We start from the raw sequence: 25823 nt of genomic DNA on the forward strand, positions 1-25823 counted from the left end.
GAAAGAATTTCAAATATAATAATTATAGGATGATTGGATAACTGGATTAAGCATCAATTCTTTTAAAAGGGGCAATCTTGAGGTGAAATCTTAAACTTCAGGTTAGAACGATAGTGACCTTGATGAACAGTTGAAGAATCACAACATGTAAAATCCCTTAAATAAAAATTTACTGAATTTTTTTAAAGCCCTTATTGAGGGCATTCTCATTATAGGCTTAAAAAAACAAAAAAAGAAAAACACCAAACATAGGCACCCTGACCTGTTCTAGTAACCCAACCTTCTACCAATATCTAACACAGTTGCTTGCTGGGGGAGCCAGTCAGACCCCACTTTAGGCACTTGACTAGTGTTACTAATGAAGCAATTTGTTTTATGTAGATTATGATGATGACAACAATAACTTGTTGGATACCTCTTATGTGCTAGACTTTGTGCTTCAGTACCTTATATACATTAAGTCATCTGATTCTTACAACAAATGAGTTACAACTTCTTATGCCTATTTTCAGATAAAACTGCAGTTCATCTGCATTATAGATCTTGCATACATACATAATAGTTTCAGGGCTCTAGAAAGAATTTCATAAACTAAAAAACCATTGTAAAATTCCCATGAATTTGAAAACCATCCAAGTAAAACACTTTTTTCTTTCTCTTCTGAAGAGACAATCTTCTAAGAGACCATATTTGGCTGCTCATTCCAAAAATTGCCAAAACATGGTCTTTGGAGTCCTTAAAGCAGGAGTTTCTTCCATGTATGTAAATATGCCTTAAAGTCTTGTTCCCTCCCAAAGGTAAATTTTGACTCCTTTGTTTGCCTTCCTGTTGATTTCTTGTGTTCTATTTCCCCAGTTCAGTTTCCCTTCCTAAGGAGGACCTTGTAGACCACAGCAGAATGGTCCAACTTCTGTCCAGAGAAGGCAAAGCTCCTTCTTCCAAGTAGCCTCTACAGACTTCAGTATGGTACTCTGACAATAAAAGACCAAAACTTCTCTGTAGGAAAAATGAGACTATTTGCCTCACTTTGCAGGACTCCTTTTATAAGTTAAGGTCTTTCAATAGCCTTATGCTGCAGAGGCTTTATTAACTCCTAAGCCCCCCTAGAATAGAAAGCTTATTTTCAGGAACACAGTTGTCACCTTTCTTCCATGATCATTGGGGCCATCTCAGACCCTCCCTTCTCTCCTTACTTTGGGGAACACAGCCCCTACGTCAGGTTGTGCTAAGTCTTTTTTTATTTGTTTGGTTTTTTTTGGGGGGTGGTCTCCAGGGCGAGTATGTATCCTGTCTCCTGTCGTTGCTCCGTCAGATGTGTGACACCCATTACCAACACCTCCTGGACAACTTCCAGAGCAAAGATGAACTCAAGGTAGGCAATAAAGTACTGACTGACCTTTCACCCAGGAAAGGAAGTGTATTCTACCAAGACTTCTCATAGACTTCTTGCTGTCAGGGGGATGTGTTCAAATGACCATTATTGCCTAGGGTATAGGCTTCAGCAGCCCCAGTTTATATTTGAGTGCATGGCCTCTAGAAGCTAAAAGCTTACAATGCTCTCAACACAGCCAGATCCCAAATGACACTTCCATATTTTCTGTAACATGTAGTAGCCTTGTAACTATGTGCCTCTATTAGGGGCTATTCTGAACCACACTAATTCAAATAACCAAGAATTCTCCCTCTCTTAGGAACTTGGCAGCTTCCCTTATGCAAACCAGGCTTTATTGTTTTCATAACTACAATAATTACTGAAGTTTCAGTTTCCTTTATTTAAATGAAATTCTGGACAGTACCTGTGGAGAATCAGGATATACTCTGCCTGCCTTGAGTTGCCACACTCTGAATTTGAAGCACTGAGGGACAGGTAGTACAGAGAAATGGGCCTGGGGTCCAGACAGCAGAAGAACATTGCCCAAACTGAGCATAGCATCAGCTGCTCAGACTGCTGGGCTTTGTGTCTACATTAAACATCTACTCACTTCCTCCCTGAGTTAAAGGCTATTGAAAACTTTAGGTCTACGCTCTGCTTTTCTTCAGAACCAATTTACCTACGCTTTGTAGTAATATATCCCATCAATTTTTTACATTTATATGACATTTATTAACTATATTATGTCTCTTAATAAATGTTGATTTTCACCTTTTGGTACCTGATCCTGCCTTCTTTCCACATCTGATCTCTGCATATTGCTATAATTAATAATGCTTAAAGTGAATCAAAAAGTTAACTAGAACCCAAATCTATGTCAAGCAATACTTGAGCTGAGGCTGTAGAACCAGAAGGTACAGAGTTGACTGTACTAGATCATTTTCATCCTATGTGTGTGATACCAAGTCTCAATCAGACTGACATCATTCTCTTACTTTTGAATTTTTAGTGCAGAAATGTACCATGTGATTTTAAAAGTTGAAACTGTCCACAAAGTTTATTATACTGTGGTTACCTAGTTTAACCAGGCAAATAGCCAGTCCTTACTACTGAGGGGTAACCATCTTTAACTTGCTGTTCTTCAGGAAGATTCTACTGAAAATGTTTAGGTATTATTAGTTAACTATTTTTTTCTTTCCAATGAAAACAAGAATGATTCTCTTCAGTTATTTCTCTTTCACACACCCATTTTTCCTCCTGTGCTTCTAATATAGACCTCATAAATTTTGTTAAATTGGTAGTGAACTGAGAGCCGTCTGTGATTCTGTTTCTTTGCTTTTCTAATTTGATCATATCTTTCCTAATTTGCTTACATTTTATTTTGTTTTTCACATCTGACTGTTTCAGCACCCTTGTTATCTTCCTAATATACCTTGTCTACTTTTCCTCATTATTAAAGCTGTCAGATTTCTCACATCATTTTTTTTTCTTAAAAACACTCTCCTGTTGTATTTGTTTCAGTCTGATTTGTTGTTGCTGTCATTTTTGTTTTACAGTGCTGGGGCTTAACCCCAAGGCATTGACATGCTATGTACTTTACCACTGAGCTATCTCTCTTCAGCCATTTTTCCCCCAAGGGGGATGGGGGGGGTATGAGATCTTGCTATGTAGCTCAGACTGGTCTTGAACTCCCTGTGAATCCCAGGCTAGTCACAAACTAGCAGCCCTCTCATCTCTGCTTCCTGAGTGCTAAGATTACAGACCTCTACCACCACACCCAGCCCAGTCTGTCTTTTTATATATATGTGTATACATGTTATTATTGAACTTTTAAAATTTTATACAATGTTCTTAATCAAATTTACACCCCCTCCCACATCCATGCCTCCCCCATCCCCCCACTGAACCTCATGTATTCTGCCACACATTTAAGTTGTATTCATTCAGGCATTTGTACCCAAATGGCTTTCAGTGTAAATGCGACCACTGGAGTCTGGTCAGCCCATCTACTGATCATATGTAAGTCATATTCTCTCCCACCCAGCAGCAATCAGTCTCCAATAATTCTCAGTCTAGGGCCAGCCTGCCACCTATTTCTCTCCTCCCCCTTGGGCCCTTGTTTAATTGAGTTGACTTGGCCCCTATGCTCGATGCCACCATTGCCACAAGTTCACATGTGCAAGCTTCCAGTGGCCTGGAAGCCTCTGCTTCCCTGTGTTCATTTGCCAACCCTAGCTCTTACACTCTTTCTGCCCCCTCTTCCACAATGGTCCCTGAGCTGTGGGTGCATGAGGTTCCATATAGGAGTCCTATCCTACACTCTACAGTTTCTTATTCTTTAAAACTTGACCAGTTGTGTGGACTTCTGTGTGCATCGCACTCTGTTATATAAGGAAATTTCACTGATGAGAGTTGAGGAATGCATTAGTCTTTTTCTCTACCCTTTATTCCACTATGTTCCATGAGCTTTAGTTGTAGAGATTCAACTGTAGATGTGTCACCTAATACTAGGCATCTCTCAGATGTATGTTCTCTGTGTCTGACTAGATGTGCAATTCTGCAGTAGCCTCTATCTGTTGCAAAAAGAAGCTTCTTTGATGAGTACTATACAGTATGCTTGTCTGTAAATATAAGGATCAGTATTTAGCATACAGTAAGAAGTTTCATTTGTCTTGAGATATGAAAGAGGGTTTTCGCTGGGATCTATGTCCTCTCCTGCCATCTGTATTTGACTGAGTTTACAGTGTCACCCATGAGTTCCCTCCCATTGAGAGGGCTTTAAGTCCAATTAGATAGCTGTTGATTGCCCTCCAGACAACAGTGCCACTACTGTACCAATAGAGGTAATTTGCCATGCTGGTCGTTATGGTTATTATGCTTTAGGGCTGGGTTGGACCATTGTTTTTCTCCCTTGGCAGTTTGCATATCATCATCTAGCGTTATGATAGCCAAATTTCAATTAGAAGGCTTCCAGGTCAGTTCCTGCTCCATTGTTTCAAGTCCTGTACCCTAAATATGTCCCATCCTCTACAGTAGGATCTTATTTACTAGTTCTGGGAGATAACCAAGAGGTTTGGCAGTATCTTGTGTTATTTTGGGAGTCTCCTGGACTACCTTCATCAACCACTCGAAGGGAGTTCTCTTCTGTCTGGCACTGTGTTCCTTGCCAAACAACTCCCAGGCATACATGTTCATTAATGTTCAGACACTGTATGTGCATTTCTCATGGGGTTTTGAGGGCATCACTTTTCCCTCTAGGTTTCCTAGCCCCCAAGACTAATTCATCTCTACTCTTTTTTCTCCCATCTGGCCTTCCTCCCCCCTCCATCCCCCCATTATCTGCACCTTCCCCCCAATACCACCAGACCCCCACCATCTTCCCTCTCCTGACTTCCCTCCCTGCCACATACCATGGCTCCTTGCATGTCCCTCCCTCCTCGCCTCCCTGCCAAATCCTCCCACTTTCCTCACTTCCCCCCTGGTAACATCTGTTCCCTACTATCCTCCTTTCAGGTTGTTTCTTTTCCTTTACCTCCATGTATCCTTTCCCTTTTCCTAGTTCCTGGTGTTAGATCAGAATTCATATACTCATATATAAGGGAATCCACAAATGAGGGCGAACATATGTCATTTGCTTTTCTGCATTTGTATTATTTCACTTAATATAACACTCTAGTTCCATCCATTTGCCAGAAAATTTCATAATTTTATCTTTTCTTCTGAGTAGAACTCCATTGTGTAAGTGTATGACATTTTCGTTAACCATTTGTCAGTTGAGGGACATTTAAGTTGTTTCCATTTCTTAGCTATTGTGAAGAGAGCAGCAACAAACATGGACATTCGGGTATCTCTTCAGTAGGATGAGTCCTTTGGGTATATGCCAAGGAATGGTATCACTGGATCATATTGAAGGTTCATTTTTAGTTTTTTGAGGGTTCTCCACATTGGAGATGTTGAGCATTTTTTAAGGTGCTTCTTAGGCATTTTTATTTCTTCATTTGAGAACTCTGTTTCTATTGCCCATCATTTTATTGGGTCATTTATTTTCTTATTTCTTTCGTTTTTGAGTTCTTTATATAGTCTGGATATTAATCCTCAGTCAGCTGTGTAGCTGGTGAAGATTTTCTCCTACTCATTGGGTTTCCTCTTCCCTTCCTTGGTTTTTTCTTTTGCTGTACAGAAGCAGGCTTTGCATGACACAGGTGCACTTAACATACATGTAGGTAATACATTCATACACATAAATTTTAGATATTAAATAAAATTTTTTAAAAAAAAAATAAAAATGAGCCAGGTGTGGTGGTACACGGATTTAATCCCAGCACTCAGGAGGCAGAGTCAGGTGAATCTCTGTGAGTTCAAAGCCAGCCTGGTCTACATAATGAATTTTGGGCCAGGACTATACGAAGACTCTGTCTCTAAAAAGAAAAGAAAAATGAAATTTAAAAATAATTCTGGCAAAGAAGAAGGCTCATTTGGCAAGCATGAGGACCTGAATTTGGATACCTGGCACCCACACAAAAAAAAACAGGCATGGCAGTGTGCCTGTAATCCAAGTGCTGGGGAGGTGGAGCCTGGAGGATCCAGGGAGCTCACTAGCCAGCCAATTCCACTGAATCAGTGAAAGACCCTGTCTCGAAAAATAAGATAGAGAATAACAGAGGAAGGTACCCAGTATCAACCACTGGCCTCCACACATATGTGCCATGCACATACATGTGCATGCACATACACAAACACATGCACACATGTATACCACAGACGAAATGCAAGTAAAAGAAAATACGTATTTATGATATCAAAACAAATAAAATAATTAGAGAAAGAAGTTAAAGAATACTCAAATGAGCAGAAAAACAACCCAACTCTGTATGGATTAGAAAAGTTAATGTTAAGGTGGGACTATTTCACAAATTGATCTACAAGTTTGATGCAGGACCTATCAAAATTCCATCTCCGTTTTTGCAGAGATCAACAGCCTGATCCTGTCACTTTTATTGAATTGAAAAGACACTGTTGAAAAAGAACAGTATTGGAAGATACACATTTACCCACTTCAGAACTTACTACAAAGTAACATGTAATCAAGATTGACACTGGCAAAAAGATGAATCAATGAGATTGAATTGAGAATCCAGAAATAAATCCTTGTTTTTACACTATTAATTTTCAGTAATGATGGTGAGGCAATTCAATGAGGAAAGAAGATTCTTCAACAAATAGTGCTGAAGCAATTTGACATCTTTATACAAAAGAAGAAAATTATACCATCCTTTTACCATATACAAAATTAATTAAAAATGTATCATAGAACTGAAAATAAGGACTATTTGATATGTAGGCAAAAAACATAGAAATATTTCTTTACGCCCTTCAGTTAGGCAGTGGTTTCTTAGGCACTGAAAACATTTTAAATTGCATTTAATCAAGATTTCTTAAAATTTTGTATTTCAATGGACATTATCAAGAAAGTAGGAAAAAGGGGGCTACAGAAATGACTCCGTGGTTAAGGGCACTGGTTGTCTTTTTGTCTTAGCTGGTCCAACTAAAGTTGTTCTCTTCCAAAACCAACTTTTAGTTTCACTATTTTCTCTTTTTTTCCAATCTGTATTTCATTTGTTTCTGTTCTGATCTTTATTATTTCCTTCCTTCTGCCTATTTTAGGTCTTTCTTTATCTAGCACTTTAATATTGAAAGTGTCGTATTAATTTGAGATCTTTCTTCTTTTTCTTATATGCACTTACATATATAAAAATTTCCCTCTTAGCAAAGCTTTAGCTTTGTTCTACAAGCTCTAATATATTGTGCTTTCATTTTACTCCTCTCAAAGAACTTTCTAATTTCCCTTGTGATTCTTTTGGGGGCACATTAGTTATTTGGGATATGCTACTTAATTACACATAGTTATCTCCATAAATGTCTTTTGCTGGTGTCTAAGTCTTCCGTAGAGTTAGAGGGCATGTTATATTATTTCAGTCCTTTTAGCAGCTTTATTAAGGTTCACTTTATGACCTATGATATACTCTAGAGAAGAGGGTGCACCTATTTTCTTTGTGCATTCGAGGAGAACATGTATGTTCTGCTATTGTTAGATGGAGTAGTCTGTGGATATGGTAGATCTGCCTTTTTATATTATTCAAGATGTCTATGTTTCTGATATTCTTGTTAGTTATTCCACTAACTAACCCATTATTGAAAGTGGTATATGATGACTTACAGGTAAAATTAAGTTGTCTACTTTTACATTCAACACTGTCATTTTTGCTTTGTGTACATGGGGTTCTATTTTTAGGTCCATATATTTTGTTTTGAGGAAACTTTCTTCCTGTGTTGCCCAGGCTAGTTTTGAACACCTTGTTGCAAGTGATTTTCATATCTAAGTCTTTCAGAACTGTGATTGTGTCCACCTTAGGGCTCCATTACATTTGTCCATAAGCTACCATTCTCAGTAAGATTCTGATCTCAGTTACCCTGAAGTTTACTGATTGTTCTACCAGCTCAAATCTGCTACTGAGAGAATTTTTTATTTCAGTTATTATGTTTCAAATTCAGAATTTCTGCTTGATGCTTTTTAAACAATTTCAATTTTATATTTTTATTAGATGAGACATTGTACTTATCCTGTTTTCTACTGTCTTATCTTTTTCCATATATGAACCATATTTTCTAGTTTCTTTTTTTTTTCAGTTTTTTGAGGGCTCTCCACACTGCTTTCCATAGTGGTTGCACAAGTTTGCATTCCCAGCAGCAGTAAATGAGCATTCCTCTTTCTCCACATCCTCTCCAGCATTTGTGGTCTTTCATTCTTTTAATCTTAGCCAGTATGACTTGGGTAAGATGGAATCTTAAAATGGTTTTTATCTGCAGTTCTCTAATTACTAAGAATGTTGAGCACTTTTTAAGGTGCTTAACTCTCTGTTTAGGTCTATCGCCCATTTTTTAAAATATTTTATTTATTATTTTTTATTTTATGTGTATTCGTGTATTGCCTGCAAGTAGGTAAGTGCACCCATGTTGTGCAATGCCCACAGAGGTCAGAAGAGGCTGTTGGATCCCCTGGGACTGGAGTTATGGACAGTTGTTAGCTGCCTTGTGGGTGTTGGGATTCAAACCTGGGTCTTCTGCAAGAACAACCAGTGTTCTTAACTGCTGAGCCATCTCTCCAGCCCCCTATCGCCCATTTTTTATTGATCATTTATTTTCTTATTTCTTTCTTTTTTGAGTTCTTTGTATATTTGGATATTAGTCCTCTGTCAGATGTGTAGCTGGTGAAGATTTTCTCCCATAATATATCTTAATCATAGACCCCCTCCCCCATCTACACCCCTCATAACCCCCACTGATTTCATGCATTCTGTTATATATGTTAAGGCTGATTGAGTCAAGCCTTTGTACCCAGATGCTCCTTGGTACAAGTTCATCCATTGGAGTATAGTCAATCTATCTAGCCATTCCCTTTAAGATCAACTCCCCTCACCCAGCAATAATCAGCTACCAATAGTTCCTTGGCTAAGTTTGGGGCCTGCTGCCCATTTCCCCAGTTCTATGCTGAGTTTTTCTTTGATTGAGTTGACATGGGTGTTGTGCATGCTGTCACCATTGCTACAAGTTCATATGAGCAAGTTCCCAGAGGCTTGGAATACTGTTTCCTTATGTTTATGCACCAACCCTGGCTTGTACAATCTTTTTGCCCCCTCTTCCACAATGGTCCCTGAGCCCTAGGATGGGTGAGGTTTAATATAGAAGTCCTATCCAGGGACACACACACTCTGTAGTCTCTTAGTCTTTAAAACTTGGACAGTTGTGGCCTTCTAGGTGCATCACACTCTTGTATAAGGAAGCTTCACTCGTGAGAGTTGAGGAATGCACTAGTATTCTCTCTACCCCCTGTTCTGCTATGTTCCATGAGCTTTTAAGTGTAGAGGTTCCATTATAGATGTGTCACTTAGGGCTAGGCATCTCATAGACATCTCATATTCTCTGTTGGTGACCAGTTGTGGAATTTCGTAATTGTCTCCACCTGATGCAAAAAGAAACTTCTTTGATAAGTGGTGAATGGTATACTTGTCTGTAAATATAAGGATCCATATTTAGCATACATTAAGAAATTACATTTGTAAGCTGGGCGTGATGGCGCATGCCTTTGGTCCCAGCACTTGGAGGCAGAGGCAGGCAGATCTCTGTGAGTTCAAGGCCAGCTTGGTCTATAGAGTGAGTTCCAGGCCAGCCCCACTGGGAGACCCATTAATTGATTTTCTCCTTTAACAGCTTGCATAATATCCTCTAGAACTATGAGATCTAATCTTAAGGGAGGAAGCTTCCAGGTCAGTTCCAGATCCATTGCTCCAAATCCTATGTCTGAAGAGTGGCCTATCTTCAGCAGTAGGGTCTTATCTTCAAGTTCTGGGAGGTAATCAAGGGCTATGGTCATAGCCTGTGTCATTTTGGGAGTCTCTTGGACTACCCTGACCAACAACTGGAAGGGATGTTTCTCTTGTCTGGCACTGTTTCTTGTTGTATAGCCTTCAGGTATATACATTGCACTCATGTTCAGATATTGTACATGTATTTTTCTTTTTTTTTCTGTCTTTTTGAGACAGGGTCTCTCTGTAGCCCCAGCTGGCCTGGAACTCACTATGGAAATCAGGTTGGCTTCGAACTCACAGAGTTCCACCTGCCTCTGCCTCCCAAGTGCTGGGATTAAAGGCATGTGCCACCATATCCAACTTCATGTCTGTTTTCAAGTCATGTATAATACATGATTTTCCATGAACATATAAAATCTAAGAAACACAAATGAGAGAAAACAGACTGGTTTAATTCACTTAATATGCATCCATTTTTCCAATAAACAACATATTCATTCTTTTTATTTAAAAAATTCCATTTTGGGGGCTGTAGAGATGGCTCAGTGGTTAAGAGCACCAACCACTCTTGTACAGGACCCAGGTTTGATTCCCAGCACCCACATGGTAACTAACATCCGTCTGTAGCTCCAGTTCCTGGGGATCCAACACCCACTTCTGACCTCCGTGTGCACTGCATGACATAGGTGCACTTACATACATGCAAGCAATACACTCATACACTTAAAATAAAAATATAAATAAAATATATTTGGGGGGGCTGGAGAGATGGCCCAGCAGTTAATAACACTGACTGCTGTAATCTCCAGATGTTTAAAAATAAGTTTCTTTGATGAGGCATGAAAAGTACACTTGCTTGTAATATGAGGTTACATATTTAGAATAAAGTAAGAAATTACATTTGTTGTGGCTCGAGAGATGGCTTAGTAAGAGCACTGGCTGCTTTTACAGAAGACCCAGGTTCGAATCCCAGCACCCACATGACAGCTAACAACTGTCCATAACTCCAGTTCCAGGGAACGACAGCCTCTTCTGTACTCCATAGGCATTGCACAACATGGGTACACTTACCTACATGCAGGCATTACATGCATACACATAAAATGAAATAATAAATAAAATATTTTTTTTTAATTTTTAATCCCATTTTCTATGTATACCACATTTTTCTTATCTATTCTTCTGTTGTTTAACATCGTTTGGATCCATAATTTAGCTATTGTGATAATGCTACAATAAACATTGATGTGGAAGCATCTCTGTGATAGTGTTGACTTAGAGTCCTTCAGGTAAATACCCAGGAGTGGTAAAGCTGAGTCATATGGTAGATCTGTTTCTGGTTTTTTTTGAGAAACATCGTTATAGCTTTTGAGAGAAGTTGAAGCAGTTTATATCCCTACCAGAGTGTGTGTTTCCTTTGTCCATATCTGCCCCAGCATTTGTTGCTTGTTTTCTTTATAACTGGCCTTCTGACTGGATTAAAGTGGAATCTCTAGATAGTTTTGATTTGCATCTTTCTAATGGCTGGTGAAGTTGAACATTTTTCATATATTTGTTGACTATTTGTATTTCATCTTTTGCAAACTGTCCATTTATTAAATCGTTTATTGGTTGAGTTGTTTTCTTATTGTTTAGTTTTTTCCATTCTTTGTATATTCTAGATACTCATCTTCTGTCAGATATATAGCTAGCAAGGATTTTTTTCCCATTCTGTAAGTTGTACCTTCACTTGGTTAACTGTTTCTTTTGCTATATAGAAGCTTTTTAATTTAATGAGGTTCCATTTGTCAGTTGTTGGCCTTATTTCCTGAATGAATGAAGTCCTACACAAAAACTCCTTACCTATGCCTATATCTTGAAGTGCTTTCCTTACTTTTTCTTCTAACAGTTTCAGAGTTTCGAATCTTTTTTGTAATTTTTTACTGAATTTTTGTGTATTTCATACAGAACATCTTAGTCATCTTTATACCCCCTTCCCCATTGGCACCCTCTCATGGCCCCACCCCCCAACTGGATTTCATGTATTCTGTCATTTGTGTTAAGGCCTATCAAGTCAAGTTAGTGTCACCAGAGGTCCCTCAGTGAAAGTTCATCCACTGAGGTCTAGATTTAAGAAGATCAGTTCTTCCTCACCTAGCAGTAATAAGCTGCCAATAATTCTTCAGCTAAGATTGGGACCTGCTGCCCATTTCCAAAGTTCTGTGCTGGGTTTTTGTCTGCACATGGAAATAGAGTCTTTTTAATTTTTTTTATGTATATGAGTGTATTGCCTGCATGTAAGTGAGTGCACCCGTGTCATGCAATGCCGCTGAGGTCAGGAGAGGGTTTCGGGTTTTGGATTCCCCTGGAACTGGAGTTAAGGATGGTTCGTAGCTGCCGTGTGGGTGCTAGAAATCGAACCCCGGTCCTCTGCAAGAGCAGTCAATGCTCTTAACCACTGAGCCATCTCTCTAGCCCCTGGAAATAGAGCCTTGCAGGCTCCTATGACCTTGCTCATGTGAACCTACAGCAATGGTGTCTGCATGCACAAGACCCAGAGTTTCAGATCTTAATGTTAAGGTTTTTTATTCTTTTGGAGTTTTTGTGCATGATAAGAGACAAAGATTCTGTTTCGCAGGGCGTGATGGTGCATGCCTTTGATCCCAGTACTTGGGAGGCAGAAGCAGGCGGATCTCTGTGAGTTCAAGGCCAGCCTGGTCTACATAGTGAGTTCCAGGACAGCTGGGACTACAGGGAGACCCTGTCTCAAAAAGACCCCCCCAAAAAAAGATTCTGTTTCATTCTATTTGTGGTGTCCAATTTTCCTAGCATCACTTTTTTGAAGACGTTGTCTTTTCTCCAAAAATATTAATTTTGGATGGGGGCATCTTTGTCAAAAATCAGGTGACTATAGCTGTGTTGATTTATATCTGGATCTTCTATTCTGTTCCGTTGATCTACATATCAGCCATTACCATGCTGTTTTTTTTTTTTTTCACTATGACTATGACTCTGTAGTATAACATGAAATAAGTTATGGCGATCCTCCAGCATTATTCTTTTGCTCAGGATTTCTTTGACTATCCGAGGTGGTTTTTGCTTTATATGAATTTCAAGATTAGTTTTTCTATTTCTATAGAGAATGACATTTGATGGGAATTTCACTGAACTTATAGATTGCTTCAGGAAAGACAGCTATAAGGTAGTTTTTGCTTCATATGAATTTCAAGATTACTTTTTCTATTTCTATGAAGAATGGCATTTGAATTTTGATGGGAATTGCACTGAACATATTATAGATTGCTTCAAGAAAGACAGGCATTTTACAATATTTCTAATCCATAAGCATGGGAGATCTTTCTATCTTACTGTTTCTTTTTCAGTTTTTGTTGAGAGTTTTACTATTGTAGAATCCTTCACTTCCTTAGTTAGATTTATTCCAAAGTATTTTATTTTTTGGGTGCAATTGTAAATAGGAATGTTTACCTTATTTCTTTCTCAGCATGTTTTTTTTAATTGGGATATAGGAATTCTGCTGATTTTTGTATACTAGTTTTACCCTGTCATTTTATTGTAAATGATTAGCAAATGGATTTACTACTGAATTCTACCAGACTTTTAAGGAGTTAACACCAGTGATACACAAACCAGATATGGGGACGGACACACACACACACGCGCATGCACACACACACAACTTTATAGAAAGGATTTATTAGTGTTCCTTCACTTCTCATATGGAATATCTTGAAAAGTATTGGTGTTAACTTTTTATTAAATTATTGCGATTTTCATACAATATAGTTTGATGGTATTTAGATCTCCTCCCCTATCTGCCCCAACCCAGTTTAATGTCCCCAAATGTCCTTCAGTGTAGGTCCATCCCTAGGCCCACCAAGAGTCCCATCTCTGTAAGACACTGTCTTTCCCCCTCCCAGCAGCCATCAATTGCCAAAAGTTTCATAGGTTGGGTTGGGATTTCTTACCCACTTCCTCATGTCTGTGCTGGGATTTTGTCTGGTTTGAGCTTGCATAGGATTTGTGCATGCTTTTACCATGCTGTGAGTTCATATGGGTTTTTGACTAACAGTCTAGACAACTGTGTTTCCTTGTGATCATCCACCCTCTCTGGCTCTTACAGTCTTTCTGCCTCATCTTCAGTAATGATCCCTGAGCCTTGCATTTTGTCTATGGCCTTCCAGTATATGTTAGGACCAGGAATCTTACAGTACTTTCAGAACAGGGAAAGATAGAATAAAAATTAATGGCCGAATAAATAACTGCTTAAGTCAAAGCAAGAACCCTAGTACAAAACAGAGCTCCCAACACAGAGGCAAATCATTCAGATGCACACAAGCACTTAACCCTGGAAGATCATTGCCAAACCTAAATTTCTCTCTCTCTCTCTCTCTCTCTCTCATATTTGGAATAAAGTAAGAAATTACATTGGTCTAGGGATGTGGCAGAAGTAGGTTTTTCTTTAGGATCTATGACCTCCCAGCCCCGTGTATTTGCCTATGTTTACAGTGCCACACCTGAGCTCCCTCCCATTGGGTGGTCCTTAATTCCAATTAGACAGCTGTTGATTACCCCCAAGATAAAAGTGCCACTACTGCACCAATAGCAGTTTTCTGGGCCAGTGATTATTGTTTCTTAAGTTTTACAGCTGGGTAGGACCATTGATTGCTTTTCTCCCTTGGCAGCTTGCATAGTATCCTCTGATACCATGAGTACTAGTCTTCACGGAGGAGGCTTCCAGGACAGTTCCAGCTCCATTGCTCCAAGTCCTTTTTCCGAAGAGTGGTCTATCTTCAGCAATAGGGTCTTACCCTCAAGTTCTGGGAGGTACACAAAGGCTGAAACCTTAACTTGTGTCATTTGGGGAGTCTTTTGGACTACCTTGACCAACAGGATCTAGTAGAATTCAGTTGTGAATCCATTTGCACATGGACTTTTTTGATGTAGGGAATTTTTTTATTACTGCTTTAATATTCTTGTTATAGATTTGTTGAAATTACCTCATCTTGGTTTTCTCTTAGTCATATGCATCTAGGAACTCATCAAATATTCTAATTTAATGGAATACAAGATTTTAAGGTATGTCCTAATAATTTTCTGAATTTCATTGATAATCTGTTTGTAGTGGCTTCCCCTTCATCTTTAAATTTACTACTTTGAGTCTTTTCCCTCTTTTTGACTAATTTGGCTCTAGGTTTGTTGATCTTATTTATCTTTTAAAAACCTCTGTTTCATTACTTCTTTGTAGTTTTTTTTTCATTTCCATCTCATTAATTTCTGCCCTGTTCTTTATTATTTCTTTCTATCTACTGATTTTGGGTTTGATGTGTTCTTGTTTTTCTAAGGCCCTAAGGTGTATAATTAAGCTATATATTTCAAATCTATTTGAACTTTTAATGGATGTACGTACAGTTGTAAATTTACCTCCTAGAGCTTCTTTCATTGTATCTCATAGGTTTTCATATTTACTCAGTTCTAGGAATTTTTAAAATTTCCCTCTTGAGTTCTTCAATAACTCATCAATCAGTAGCATGTTCTTTAATCTCCATGAATTTATGTATGTTCTGTTGTTTTTCTCACTGTTGATTTGTGGTTTTATTCCATTATAATCAGATAGAAATAAATAAATTATTTCAAATGCTCCTATATTTGTTAAGACTTCTTTTCTGTGGCTGAAGAGATGGCTTAGTGGTTAAGAGCACTGCTGCTCTTGTAGCGGCCAGAGTTGGGTTCCCAACACCCACAATCCAGCAGCTCATAACTGCCTGTAATTCCTTCTCAAGGAGATCCAGTGCCTTCTTCTGGGAACCTGCACACACATGCACACCACACACACATACACATACACAAATACACACATACGCACATACATACATAAATAAATCTCCTTTTAAAAGACTTCTTTCGTGTACTATTTCATGTGTTATCTATTTTAGAGAAAGTTTCATAGGCTGCTCTGAAAAAAATCTGTAGTCTGTAGTGTTTGGATAGAATTTTCCATAGATGTCTGCTTAGTCATTTGATTGATGAAATTATTTCATTCACATATTTCTCTTGTTTTTCTGGGATGACATGCCAATTTGTGAGAGTATTGTAGTCACTTTCATTGTGCTGGGATTAATCTGTGACTGTACATCTAGTGTTAATATTCATTTTATGAAACTGAGTATACCTTTGTTCAGTACATATATGTTTAAAACTGTAATATCCTCTGAATGGAGTCTTTCCTTAATCAGTGTGAAATGACCTTCTTTTCTCTTCTGACTAGTTCTCATTTGAAGTCTATTTTGTTAGATATTAGAACAGTAACACCTGCTTATTTCCTAGTTCCATTTGCTTGGACTACCCTTTTCCCTCCTTTCACTCTAAGGTAATATCTTGTCTTTTTTGATGAGATACATTTCGTTGGAGGCAACAAATAGATGGATCTTGTCCTTTAATCTAGACTTAAGGAGGCATTTAGAGCACCAAACGTAGCCTTTGTTTTTTGACAACTGTTGGAATTGAGATGATTAAATATTCAGAGTTACTGTTGAAAGGTATGTATATTAATTCCTGATATTTTGTTGATTTTGTAGTGTTTGGTGTTTTTCTATTCCTGTCTTGTGTAACTGTGGTTCTAGTCTGGTTTATTCTTTCCTGTGACCTCATATGTGTTTTTATCATTCTCTTCAGTCTGAAGGATTCTTTCTTGTATCTTCCGTTGAACTGGCTTAGTTGTCGTGAATTCCTTTAGCTTGTTTTTATCTTGGAATGTTTTCACCTTCCGTTACAATGATAGTTTTGCTGGGTATAGTAGTCTGGGTTGGCAGTTGTCTTTCAGAATACATGAATGAAATGCATTATAAGCCCTCCTGGCTTTTAAAGTTTCTGTGTAGAAATCTGCTGTTTTTCTTCTGCATCTACCTTTATACATGGCTTAATGTTACTCACTTTCTGCTTTCAATATATTTTCTTTGTTCTCTGGCTTAATTGTAATATGACAAGGGGAGGTTGTTTTCTGGTCTTGTGTGTTTGGTGTTCTAAATCCTTCCTGTACCTGACTGGCATCTCTTTCCCTAATTTTGCAAAATTTTTGCTAGTGTTTATTTGAAAATTTTTTATACCTGTTATATGCCCAGGGTGAAATTCTTCTCCTTTTCTATATCCATGATCTCAGATTTGTTCTCTTCATAGTGTCCCATATACCTTGAAAAAAAGCTAGACGTTTTATATAATGTGGCAACTCTGGAAATCAGATACCCCCTCCTTGTCCCAAGGGTGTGTTGCTGTGGATTTTTATTGTTTTTTGTTACTAATGGTGTTTGTTTGTTTCTTTATTTACTGACTTTCCTGGACTAATTCTTTAATGTCTGTATTCTTTATTGTATGTATCCACTGAAATTTCTAATCAGTTAGATTAGTGATCATATAACAACAGATAGAGATGTTCCTAAATGTCCCAAATCAGTAGTATCTGCACTTTGCTAAGGGGCTCTGTGTATACTGGGACTTGCCTTTAATATTCCACCATTTTATAGCCCTTCTTCAGCCTTTACTTTCTGTTTGTACAGAGCCTCATAGCCAGCCAGAGATTAGAGATTCTGGCTTCTCAGGTCTTTTCTGGCAATATAGGCAGTTCTGTGTATGTGTGTGGCCTACTAGATTCCTAGGAATATGCCAAAGCTTTTCAGTAGTTCCTATGAATAGCTCATTCATCAGATTTTCCTTGAGGTTTTTTGGCTGATTCTCCTTTTGTCCCAGCTAATGTTGATGCATCATAGAGCTAGAATGTTAAATTATATGACTAAGTATTTCTTCAACAGATACCCTGGGGATACAGCTTTCATCATTAAGCAAGCACTGCGTCAACTTAATTTTTTCATTTATTTTTATTTAATGTGTACAAGTGTTTTTCCTGCATGTATGTAAATATACCACATACATACAGTGCTCATGAAGGCCAGAAGAGTCAGATCCTCTGGCAGTTGTTAGACACCATGTGAGTGCTGGGGACAAAACTAAGGTTCTCTGCAAGAGCAGCCAATGATCTTAACTGCTGAGCTATCTCTGTAGCCCCACTGTGAGTCAACTTAAAGACAAGTCCTGTCCATATTTAATAACTACAAACTCCTATTATTTAGTAAAAAAATAAAATTATACTCTAAATCCTAAAAGTTGCTGTCATGCAAGTTTAATAATAATAATACTCTAGAATGGGGTTTTTCAGATGCCCTAAAATTATCTACTCAACTCTTTGTTTTTGTAGCTGCTGTGATTCTATAGATGAGTGTTTTCAAAGCTACTATTGAGGTAGGAAGAGAAGATGTGAACAGTAGGGTAAAAATGCATCAAAATTCACCACTTTCTTGAGACTCGTGCCTTTTTCCTGACCGAACTCTCCTTGAGTTATGTAATACTGAATTGTTAATCAGTCTTAGCCATCTCATTGTTTTCATGGACACAGATTTTAAAAGGGTTTGTTTTGGGGGCTTTTATTTTTTCTGGGGTTTTGAGGGGAGGTGGGTATTAAGAATTGAACTCTGGCTGTTGGATAGGCTAAGCATACATTCTACTTTGGAACTTTACCCTCAGCAATTTTTAGATGTTTTTACTCACACATTCCTAAAGTACTTTTCTCATCAGTAAATATGTTTCTAATTTCAAAAAAGTATGTTCTTACAATCAGATGCTTTGGTACTTTGGCTCAAAGAGTGATGTCCATGGACTCAGTCTGACACAGTTCTACTGAATGCTAGTTTATCCTGTGCTTTAGGTTTTAGGCATTGAGTATAAATTTGATATAAAGCTGTCTTTGTTCTGCTAAATTTGATTCTGCTCCCATATGGCCTGGAAGAATAACCTGAATTCACTCTCATGTAACCCTCTAAGAGAGAACTCAGAGAAGAAACCAATTTTAACTCAAATTTTCATGCTAGAGAGGACAAAAGGGCCAGCTGAGCAAATGGGGGCATTGGTGGCAGTGGTGATGTCAGTAGTAGTTTCTCACATTGTCTTTTCCTCTGTGCTCAGGAATTTCTGCTAAAGATTTTCTGTGTTTTTCGAAACCTAATGAAGATGAGTGTCTTCCCTCGAGACTGGATGGTGATGAGATTGCTGACAAGCAAGTGAGTAAGGAAGGCCCTGTACTAGCATCCACAGAGCTCTTCTTAGACTGAGGAGAATATGTGTGTGTGTGTGTGTGTGTGTGTGTGTGTGTGTGTGTGTGTGAGTAAGATGAAGAGGGAGGGGTTGACAAATGGAAAAAATGTTTGGAGACACAATCAACAGGATTTGGTCATAAAATAATGAAAGGAAAGAATCAAAGATAATTCAAAAACAAGTCTACAATTGTAGGAATAGAAAAGTGTATGTGAAAAGTACATAATGTAATACTAAGAAGGGTTCCTCCTTCAAAAAACACTGCCCAGGAGCTATTAGCCTTTATTGTTCTGCAGCTTTAAGCAGTGTCCCAAGCTCCCCTCCTGATTTGCATTGTATTGTTTGCCAGATATTACTGCCTTCTAGAGCTGATGCTAATTATCCACCTAAGACCTGGCTACAAAACTGTGATGACTTCTGACTACAGAGAGAGAATTCATTCTAAGGCTATCCTTACCTTCTCTGCCCCACTCATATTTCTAACCTATGCTTCCTCTTGTCAAACCAGACAAGTGATACATGTAGTAAAGAGTTTTTGCTCATTAGATCTCTGTCTACTTGGCCTTTATTCTTTAGCCTTCTCCCACTGATCTGCCTTTTATGCTGGCATTGTATAGAATGCAGTAAAAGTATTTGTTAGCTATATTAGCAAAGCAGCATGATTTTTTTTCTATTTTAAGCCTTTTATAGGGCTATTTTCCTTAAAAACTACAAATGTTTTATCCAGAACAGAAGAATGGTATGAAGTTATACAGATACTTTTTCAAATAGTGGATTTTCTCTCTAAATCCTTCTTGCTTCTGTCTCTTAGTTTCACTCAGAGCATTTCAGATTTTGTAGCCTATCCTGCAGGAGTAGCCTTTATCTAGGCTTTTACCCTTACACTTGTCATACACTCTCCTAGTGGGCTAGTTCCTTAATACACTGTTTTTGTTTTGTGCCTCTTCTACTTCAAAATCCAAGTTGCCACTCCTAAACATTGTCCCTTTGCCAAGTAGCCATGGCCCTATGTGACCAAACCTTCAACTTCCTATCACACTTCCCTTCCTTTACAGTTCAACTCATGTTCTTCATTCCAGCAGGTAGCCTCCTATTACCCTACATATGCTAGGCTAAGATTAAGAGTGACATTCTAGATCAAAGGCTGAGGTCAGATGTCTTAGTGAAAATAGTAAAAGACAAAAGAAAATATTTAATGACTATAACCACCTATTATCTGGTAAAATAATAAAATTATGCTCTAAATCCTACAAACTGAACATAATAGGTATTGTTACCTAAAGGTCCCCAAAATATTAGAAATTACTCTTAGAGCTAGAAGAAATCTTAAAGAATCATAAGGTTTAGAGATTTAAAAAAAAAAGTATCAAGGGCCCACTGACATCCTCTACTATCTTACCAATTAATGAGACATTTCTTCAAAACTGGTTTTCCGTGGAGTTTGTGCCATCTTCTCTTTCCTTTAAAGTCACATCTTACATAGGAGCAAGTTGTCCTCAAGAAATTCGCCTACAGGCAGACAACTGATTCTAGGCTATACCACTGTTAGTCTTTTAATTCTGCCAATGCCTTGTTTCTTTACTGCAGTATTATAGTCACTACTGTCCAGTACCTGTCCTCTGCACTGCACAAGAATTTCACAGAGACAGACTTTGACTTCAAGGTAGGAGCGCCTAAAACCCATCACTATCACAATAGCCCTAGAAAGCAAAAAGAAAAAAAATACTAACTGCTTTTTGCTTTATTAATATATTCATAGTATCATAGATTCCAAAGGCTGGTGATGATTAGACTATAACCTGAAGCTTCCCTGGTGGAACTATTGGGAGCCAGGTATCTATGAGTATGTTTACTATTGGCTTCAGAGAGAGTCAAAAAAGAAAAAGGGGGAAAGCCCTATTTCTGAAGATATTCCACAGGGAAAAGAAATCATGAACTTAAGATTGTGAAATGGACTCTGTGCTACATGCATGTATTTAATAACTTTCCCTCAAAGGTTAAAGACTTAGGCTGTCACGTGATTCTTCTTCTTCTGTCTCTCTAGGTGTGGAATTCTTATTTTAGCCTGGCAGTTCTGTTCATAAATCAGCCAAGCCTTCAGCTAGAAGTCATTACTTCAGCCAAGAGGAAGAAGATTCTAGATAAGTAAGACAGATGTCTCCTGTTCATCTCTCTGCCACTTGCCCAGATGGAACTATTTTTCTATGGCAGACTCCTTCAGAAGTCCACAAGTTTCTCATATGGGTGGTTTCCTAAGGAGCCAAGAATGAGAGTTCAGTCAATAACCAAATGGCTTAGCATTTTTTTTGCATTAGAAACAAACAGTGCTGAAATACTGACCTGAAACTTCTCTATCTCCCTGAACCTTCCTCCTTTGTTCCTATTTTCAGGTATGGGGACATGCGTGTGATGATGGCTTATGAACTGTTCAGCATGTGGCAGAATTTGGGTAGGTCTTTTCTGCCTATTCTTCCCATTTACATTCTATATATAGCTAAATAAAAAGTACAAGAACTAAACAATTCTCCCAAGTTTTCTGAATAGCAACTCAGACCCAAAATATTCTTACATAACACCTCAGATTAATGATATAGTTAGTGCGCATAAGTACATAAAGCCCTTGGCAGGACGAGTTTGGCTAAGAAGATCCCAGTACTACATGTGCACTCTGTTTGAGAACTAAAGTTAAAAGAATAAAAGGAATGTTCAGTAGTTTCTCCAGTTTGAGAGTCTGTGCTGTAAGATCCTCTGTACCATTCATGTCCCTGTTTAAATGTTACAGGCTCAAAAGTGTAGATTATGGAGATGGCTGTTAATTTTAATAAAGATCAAAACACTTTTTGCACCTCAGGTACTTATGTATTCTGATTATGTACCTCATACTCGTTACATGAAAAAAACACGTGAGAAGGAAGTTAGAGCCTTTGGATGAGATTGAGTTGGCTTTTTCTTCTTTGCACAGCTCTAATAGACACTACTTTGAATCTAAAATGGTTAGATCAGGGTTTCTGATAAGAGTCCTCAGGTTACCCAGGTACCAGCTGGGCTGGAGGGATCTGAGTCTCCTGTCAGGAAGATAAAGAATCTGCTGTTTTTATTTCAAGTCAAATGTACTTTAAGCTAAACTCATGCCTCTTAAGCCATAGGAATGATGGTCATAGAATATTACAGTCAGTCAGCTGTTAACCATCCCTACCCTGAAAAATGAGATTTAGGACAACAGGAGGGCTTTCCACTCCTAAATGGATATGCGTTTCCCCACATAGGCTTTCCAGCTTTATTGCTCTTACTCTCTGCCTACAACAGAATTTGGATGTGTATTTTAACACTGAACTTGGCTTTGAAATTCCCATAAATACAAGCGACTGACAACTATGCCAGGTATCAAGATCAGAATGTGCAAAATTAACTTCGGAGCTAACATTTGCTTCTTAGGTTTTCAAAATGGAAGAAATAAAAAGATAGTAGCCTGGGTTCGATCCCCAGTTCTTCCAAAAACATTTTTTATAAATTTTTATTATTTTTATGTGTATGTGTGTATTGCCTGCATGTAGGTAAGTGTACCCGTGTCATGCGATGCCCGCAGAGGATAGAAGATGCTGTCAGATCCCCTGGAACTAGAGCTAGGGACAGTTGTTAGCTGCCATGTGGGTGCTGGAATTCAAACCCAGGTCTTCTGCAAGAATAGCCAGTGTTCTTAACTGCTGAGCCATCTCTCCAGCCCCAAAAAAACATTTTTTAAGATATACCTTATGAAACCATTCTTGTGTCATTGGTTTTGAAGGAAATGACATTTTCTGATCCCTGAGAACTGGTTTTACTTGGATATAGCAGTTACTGTACAAGCAAACAGTTTTTCTCCTCTTGGACTCCAAAGGACTGAAGGCAGAGAGGTCTTAAGATGGTTCTCTCTGTTTGACCATTGCAAAGGAAGGTCCTTGGGAGTTGGCCCTGGCTTCTAGGAATATTCCCTAGATGGCAGGCCAATCAGAGGAAAGCCTGTTTCACTCACTTCCCGTGGGTAGACTCCATAAAGGAATCTAGAAGATGAGTTGGTCTGATCAGAGTAGATATATTGCTACCATCCAAAATACAATGTAGGGGCTGGACAGATGGCTCAGTGGTTAAGGGGACTGGCTGCTCTTGTAGAGGACTTGGGTTTGATACCCAGCACCCACATGGTGGCTAACAGCTGTCCATAACTCCAGTTCCAGGGGAATTCAGTGCCCTCTTCTGACCTCCACAAGGCATTGCACAATACAAGTGCACTTCTATGCAGGCAATACACTCACACACATAAATGAAAAAAATAATAAAATATTTTTTTAAAAAATACAATATGGGCAATGGGAATTGGATGCAAAGAGAGTCTCGGTCTCCAAGACAGCTTGTTAGGGTGATGATGTATAGCAAGCTCTTACTCTTTGGCACATATGCACATAGGCATTGAAGAGGTCCATGGTACCTTCAAACTTTCAGACATCTGGTAATGTAAGCCATGGACAAAATATCCTGATCACCTAAATGCCTCTGATCTAAAAGTAGAAACACCAGAAACAATACACAGATTTTCCTTACTAAACAAATGCTGTGAATCAACCATCTGAAACTTGTAGCACATTGTTCATCCTTCTGGAAAACAAGCTCTGTTCCTTGACCCCAGAGGTTTTCAGGTAGTTAATAAAACTTCCAGGAAATCTTTTTGAAAAAAGCATTTTTGCAATGTTGAACATTTATTTTAACTTGACTTGGCCAGTTTTATCCCTGAACTCTAAAAAGATGAGAGGGAGTATCTCAGAAAACCATAGAATAAGTAATATTTTACCCTTGGAAGCTTTTAGCATAAATCAGCAATTGGAGGGGGTTTGTTGTTTTGGTTTTTTTCAGTGCTGAGAAATGCAGAGAAGAAATGCAAAGAGACAGAAATGCAGAGACAGTCTCAGGACCTCACACATGCTAGGCAAACACTGTACCACTGAGTCCATTTCCCTAGTCTCAGTATAAATCATACCATGTGCTATGGCTCCACTTCAGAACCTTGCATGTAAAGAACATAGCAGGAATGAACTTGTTGGGTTTTACTTTTCAGGTGAACATAAGATCCACTTTATTCCGGGAATGATTGGTCCTTTTTTGGGTGTGACACTGGTCCCACAGCCAGAAGTACGGAATATCATGATTCCTATCTTTCACGACATGATGGACTGGGAGCAGAGGAAAAATGGCAACTTCAAACAGGTAAAATGATATCTGGCAGTGTTCAATGTGCTCTCTTCTGAAACAGACCTATTCTTGTCAGGCAGGTAGTCAAGATGGGCAAGCCCATGGTTCTAATAGGAAAGTTGGCCTTCTTGAATCCTGGACAAGGGTTTTCTGTTACTTGCTAGCCAAAATTAATTTGTGGATTCTCTTCATCAAGTTAGAAACCAGATCCTAACACTCAGAAGACTGGGGCGAAGAATTGCCATGAGTTTGAGGTCAGCCTGGGCGGCATAGCAAGTACTAGGCAAGCCGGGGCTACATAATAAGACCCTGTCTCAAAAATAAACATAAAAGAATTAGAGGAAAGATATAAACATGTTAAAAGAACTTTCTGATGAAGAAAAGAATGACTAAGACTGTACTCTGCTAGTTTCAATCAGAAGAGGGTCCTAGGACCATATTGTCCTTCCTCTACTCTATGACTCAGGCATTTCTAAGACTGGAGCCAGACCAGAAGACATCTCATGATACAGGGTAACCCAGGATTTCACAGACTATGGGTCTAGGAGATATTTCTGTCAAATAACTTCAAGTTTTCCCTTTGTACAGTTCTTCTGCTACCACTAAAGTGGAGGAGATAACCCCTCTTTATATTTGTAGCTCCAGGGAATAGCACTAGGACAAATTGGAGCTCAGCAGTTAAGAGCACATACTGCTCTTGCAGAACCCACACTCAAAACCTCCAGTTCCAGGGGATCTGACAACTTCTGGCCTGTGCAAGCATTGCACTTGCATGTACAATCCCACAATAGACACACACACACACACATACACACACACACACACACACACAGTGAACACCTAAGAGAAGACTATATTTACTATTATAAAAAACTATCAAATAGTTTTTTTTTAAAAATGGCTGTACCAATTTAAATCACAGCACCACTGCATTCCAGTTCTAGTTGTTCCATGTACTAATACTCAATATTGTTTGCTTGGTTTGTCATTCTAATAGGTTGCAGCTGTATCTGTGGTTTTAATTTCCATTTCCCTAACTACTAATTATGCTGGCATTTTTGCATGTGCTTCTTTACCACCCTTCTTTTTCTTTATTGAATTAATTGTTCAATCTTGTTCACCTTCACTGGGTCATCTGTTTCCTAATATTGTTGAGGGTTTTTTGTTTTTGTTTTTGCTTTTTAAACAGGGTTTTCTGTATCCCAGGCTGGTCTCAGACTTACTATGTAGTTGAGGATGACCTTGAACTCTTGATCTTGATCTTCCTCTACCTCCCACATGCTGTAATTACAGGTCTGTGCTTCAATATCCACCTATTGTTGAGATTTTTTAGCATATATTAACTATACAAAGTAAGAAGTTTCATCATGACATGGCCATATATCTGTACAATGTACTTTGAGCATATCTCCTGTATTATTTATTTATTTATTTATTTATTTATTTATTTATTTTATGTGTATGAATGTGTTGCCTGCATGTAAGTGCACTCATGTTGTGCAGTGCCCATAGAGGACAGAAGGTGTCGGATCCCTGGAACTGTAGTTAAGGAAGGTTGCTAGCTCCCATGTGGGTGCTGGGATTCAAATCTGGGTTTTCTGCAAGAACAGCCAGCGCTCTTAACCACTGAGCCATCTCTTCAGCCCCCATATTACTCTTTCTTACCCATCTTCCCCCCTCCTTTTCCCTTTCACCTAGTCATCTCATTCCCTTTTTATTTGCAC

General features: G+C 38.5%; 1 protein-coding gene across 1 annotated transcript in view; it reads left to right on the forward strand.

The window, feature by feature from the left end:
• Dock3 (dedicator of cytokinesis 3) overlaps nucleotides 1-25823 on the forward strand; it is a 480991-nt gene that overhangs the window by 396304 nt on the left and 58864 nt on the right. The window contains exons 26-31 of the mRNA XM_029554349.1: nucleotides 1274-1372; nucleotides 18748-18842; nucleotides 20464-20539; nucleotides 20921-21021; nucleotides 21267-21325; nucleotides 23966-24114. Coding sequence (XP_029410209.1) covers nucleotides 1274-1372; nucleotides 18748-18842; nucleotides 20464-20539; nucleotides 20921-21021; nucleotides 21267-21325; nucleotides 23966-24114 — 579 coding nt within the window. The remainder of the gene's footprint in view (nucleotides 1-1273; nucleotides 1373-18747; nucleotides 18843-20463; nucleotides 20540-20920; nucleotides 21022-21266; nucleotides 21326-23965; nucleotides 24115-25823) is intronic.

The sequence above is a fragment of the Nannospalax galili genome, unplaced genomic scaffold, assembly GCF_000622305.1.
Source record: "Nannospalax galili isolate Female #2095 unplaced genomic scaffold, S.galili_v1.0 scaffold851, whole genome shotgun sequence".
Taxonomy (NCBI): domain Eukaryota; kingdom Metazoa; phylum Chordata; class Mammalia; order Rodentia; family Spalacidae; genus Nannospalax; species Nannospalax galili.